Below are 3,880 nucleotides of genomic sequence, written 5' to 3' on the forward strand. Positions count from 1 at the left end.
ACACTACTAGAAAAATGTTAATAGACAACGCGGAAAAAGCGTTGTCTTTGTGGGTTAAAAAGCGTTGTAAGAGGCCCTGTTGTAAAAGGGGTCCCTCAACAACAACGCTTTTTAAGCGTTGTCTTTGTTAACATCGACAACACCTTCGCAACGCAGAAAAAGCGTTGTAAATATTACAACGCTTTTTGCGACGCTTTAAAAACGTTGTTTTTAATAGGTATGACAACACATTTTGCAACGGTTAAAAAGCGTTGTAATTTTGTTACAAATTGCTTGGGGTTTGCAACGTTTTTAAAAGCGTTGTCTTTTGATTTTTTTTAGCAGTAAATAAGAAATAACACAAAAAAGAAATACAAAATCACTACAAAAATCACATACAAAACATACAACTTATATTTACACAAAAATCATTCTTACAGCAGGTTCATAACACAAATTCATAACATACAGCAGGTCGATAACATACAACTTATACAAGTTCATAACACAAATTCAAGTTACAACTTCCAACATAGAAGCTCCATAACAGCAGCAGGTCCATAACAGCAAGTGCATCACCAACAGCAACAGAAATATCATTACAACAGGTCCATAACAGCAGCAGGTCCATAACTTCCAACATAGAAGCTCCAACAGCAGCAGAAATATCATTACAACAGAATATCCTCCAACAGCAACAGAATATCATCACAACATTAGCAGCACCAAGTAACAGCAAGTGCATCACCAAGTATGGACACAACATTAACATCACCAAGTATCAGCAGCAGAAATAGAACAGGTCCATCTGCCAAATACATAGCATAGCATCACCAAGTATGGACCAACAACAGCAGCAGAATTAATCACAAACAAATATATATATTATAAATAAATGGAATTATGGAGATCAGCATTCCATACCTACTCATAAATATGATCTTGTATACAGTCTGCCACCTCTGAACGCACCTCATCAATTTCTGCCCGAGTGTACTCAGCTGCCTTAAACTATGAACACACATATAGATTAAGTTAATTGGAAAAACAATCAACACTGACTTTGCAAAATGATAAATGGTTTATTTGAAGTGATTTGAACAAGTACTATTGATCGTAGTCCATCTCTTTCAATAGTTTCAATTTCTACAATAATCTGTCTCATAAATCTCATCACATAATAACCACATTGTTTCCCATCTGGTTGTCGAGGTGCCTGTGGTAATTGGACTCCACTATCAGTTAAAAGACAAATACACACATCAAGACCATATCAAACATAATTACACATACCTGTAGTATTTCCCACACTGATTTTTTCCGACCTTTCCTTCCCTTGTTTGAATTAAACAATCTCAAGGCCCTACATACGTTAATAAAATATGATATATTAGTGGTCCTAATAAATTTCTTGTGATATTTAGTCAAATTTCTATCCGAGTAAAAACAAGGTGACAGAAGAACTCTAAGATTTCGCAAAAGAAACAACAATTCAGTGCCAACCTTTAAAGCAGTTTGTTTTCTCAAAATATCATTTGACTTAAACATCACAGCAGCCATCCAGATTGTAACGAAGAAACCTGTGCATAATTTTCCAAAATTATACAATGTAAAGTTGAATGGCAAAAAAGAGAGAACAACAAGCATAAATCTTCATATGAAAGAATATTAGAACACAAAATAGCAAAAATATAAAATTATGGAAAAATTATAAGCCAATAACAATTTTCTAGAGTCTACATATCCATAAAATTACTCATCATGTGAGCACATGGAATCATCTATTGAATGCATCAACACAAATCTGTATTTGCTAAGTATGGCCTAGTTCTAGAAGAACCACAAATTGTGCCAGAAGCAAAATCTTCAAGTAAATTTAAATTTGGTCAATATCCAAATATTTAAGTTAGATCCATAAAAGGCATGAAGCTATTTTCACTTATAGGAAAATCTAGGATGAGAAAAAAAAAGAGTGAACATGGAGATCCTAAGTCTTTATTGGAGCATTCATTTTCCCTTTTTCTCACAGTCTAGTTGAGCCCTAACACTGTATCCAATTGCTCCTCAGCAAAAGTAATGATTATATGAAAATAGAGTGGCACCAGACTAGAGGTACAAAAGATTTGCCTTCGTATCTGGTTTTCTAAACAAAACTTTAAAAAAAAGTGTTCTTAGTTTAGACAACTTAATGAACTTCCAATTCACCATTTCACTGCAAAATTTATTGAAACATAAACAATTATTATAAAAAGAAATCCATATTATCTAGGCAAACACCATCTCTGATACTTAAGACTCTTTGTATACCACTCTATACCTGTGACAGATATCAACACTCCAAGCAAACATGCAAACACCTATCCCTAATGGTCATGTGCAAAAGTCAGAGTTACATAGAACACCACTACATTGTGCACCTTGTGCCTACAACAAACTTCCTCTTCAATACTTACTACTGAAATAATCACAAGAACAACGTCACCAATCAGAAACCATCAAGATAAATGACTGGGATTGTAGATGGCTGTGTTCCATCCTCACATAGTGACAGAAGTTATTCTTCGCCCAAAGATCTGTGGTTGAGTGGAAGGAAAAATATGTGCCACCATGAAGTAAATGTTATTCTCTGTGAGCAATAGTCAATGGCATTCATTTACTAAAGTGAATTATGAGATGGCATTCGATGTTTATGGAAAAAAATACAACGTCAACTACATACAGAGACGAGTGACATAGAGTGTGAAAGGTATGAACAGTTAAAGTATATAAGGTTATAAAAGATATCCATCAAGTTTACAATAGAAATACATTACCTTGCAGATGCTGCCGGATGAACACCACCAACAGGAGCAACGAGAAAGGAAGTACTTGCTCAATCCACCTTGCGACTTCCTGTATTTCATATCTCTGGTACGAGGAATCCCTGTTGTTACCACCAGCAGCACTCACCTCACCATCTGAGCTTGGACCAACGCCACTCGGGATGGAAATCGGTAAAGCCGAAGAAGACGAACTAACCTCCACGACGCCAATATCACTCTCTCCATCTCTACCCCGCCACTGAGACGAACCACCGTGCAACTCCCCCTGAAGACCGCTACCACTCGGAATCGCATCCTCCTCCAAGCTCTGCGCCTGGCTAGTCCCGACCCCGAAACCATCCTCATCCCCGACCCCGATTATCTTTATCTACACCTCCCCAGCACCACGGCCACCGGCGAAGCCGGGATCCTCGATCCGACCAGGTCCGATCGAGGTCTCACTCTCCAAATGGACCGACCGCACACGAAGGATCCCGGAGTACTCCAGCAGCGCAAAGAGCGGCGCCTGGATGAAATTGGAGGGCAGGAAGCCGAACCTCCTTGGCAGACCCCAAGCGCCGCCGCTATACGGAGTACGGATCGGAGTTCCCTCCAGAGGAATCCATAGTTCCAGGGCAGAACCGGCAACGGATTCTAAACAAAAAAAAAAAAAAAGCTCCTAAAAAAGCAGCGAACCGCGGAGGAATCGGAGCGACTCGAGGTGCGACGGAGGCAACGAGGAAGAAACATGGAAGATGCGTTGGAATCAGATCAATGAGGACAGAGCTGCTCTGGGAGAGAGTTAACCTAATCTAACTGAAGGCAAGGAGAGGCGACAGGCGAGGGAACGGTGGAGTCCTCCATGGCGGGTCATCAGATCCAGCGACGGAACGTCATCGAGAACCACATTCGCGCCGCTCGCCATCCTCCGTGCTCCTTCCTACGAGCGATCCAGTCTCTACGGCCGCCACCCACCGAGCGGAGACCCCGAGGGTTTTGGTGTCCAACGCTACCTCGCCGGTTCAACGTAGAACCGTTTATCTCTTTGCATCGACACCCTCGATTCAAACAAAGGGATACATTGACCGTCCGATTTGGAT

At 40.3% G+C, this 3,880-nt stretch overlaps 1 protein-coding gene across 1 annotated transcript; it reads right to left on the reverse strand.

Annotated features, from left to right (window-relative positions):
- Positions 1-375: 375 nt before the first annotated feature.
- Positions 376-3,705, reverse strand: LOC141818667 (uncharacterized). The gene is made up of 8 exons (XM_074706122.1): positions 3,588-3,705; positions 3,265-3,434; positions 2,793-3,168; positions 1,483-1,559; positions 1,273-1,342; positions 1,088-1,195; positions 904-990; positions 376-787 (listed from the first exon to the last, which is right to left on the reverse strand). Exons 1-5 carry the CDS (start codon positions 3,703-3,705, stop codon positions 1,325-1,327), a joined length of 759 nt encoding a protein of 252 aa, XP_074562223.1. The 3' UTR covers positions 376-787; positions 904-990; positions 1,088-1,195; positions 1,273-1,324.
- Positions 3,706-3,880: the final 175 nt, after the last annotated feature.

This window comes from Curcuma longa, chromosome 2 (genome assembly GCF_044706935.1).
Source record: "Curcuma longa cultivar G26 ecotype Majalengka, Jawa Barat chromosome 2, ITB_CL_G26_1.1, whole genome shotgun sequence".
NCBI lineage: Eukaryota > Viridiplantae > Streptophyta > Magnoliopsida > Zingiberales > Zingiberaceae > Curcuma > Curcuma longa.

What these genes read in the sequence shown, in the direction of transcription:
- LOC141818667 (XM_074706122.1), bottom strand. Translation starts at nt 3,705, where the DNA reads ATGGCGAGCGGCGCGAATGTGGTTCTCGATGACGTTCCGTCGCTGGAT. An exon ending in CTTGCCTTCAGTTAGATTAG is followed by an intron (nt 3,435 to 3,587) that starts GTTAACTCTCTC and finishes TTTTTTGTTTAG; the next exon opens with AATCCGTTGCCGGTTCTGCC. An exon ending in CATCCGGCAGCATCTGCAAG is followed by an intron (nt 1,560 to 2,792) that starts GTAATGTATTTC and finishes AATTATGCACAG; the next exon opens with GTTTCTTCGTTACAATCTGG.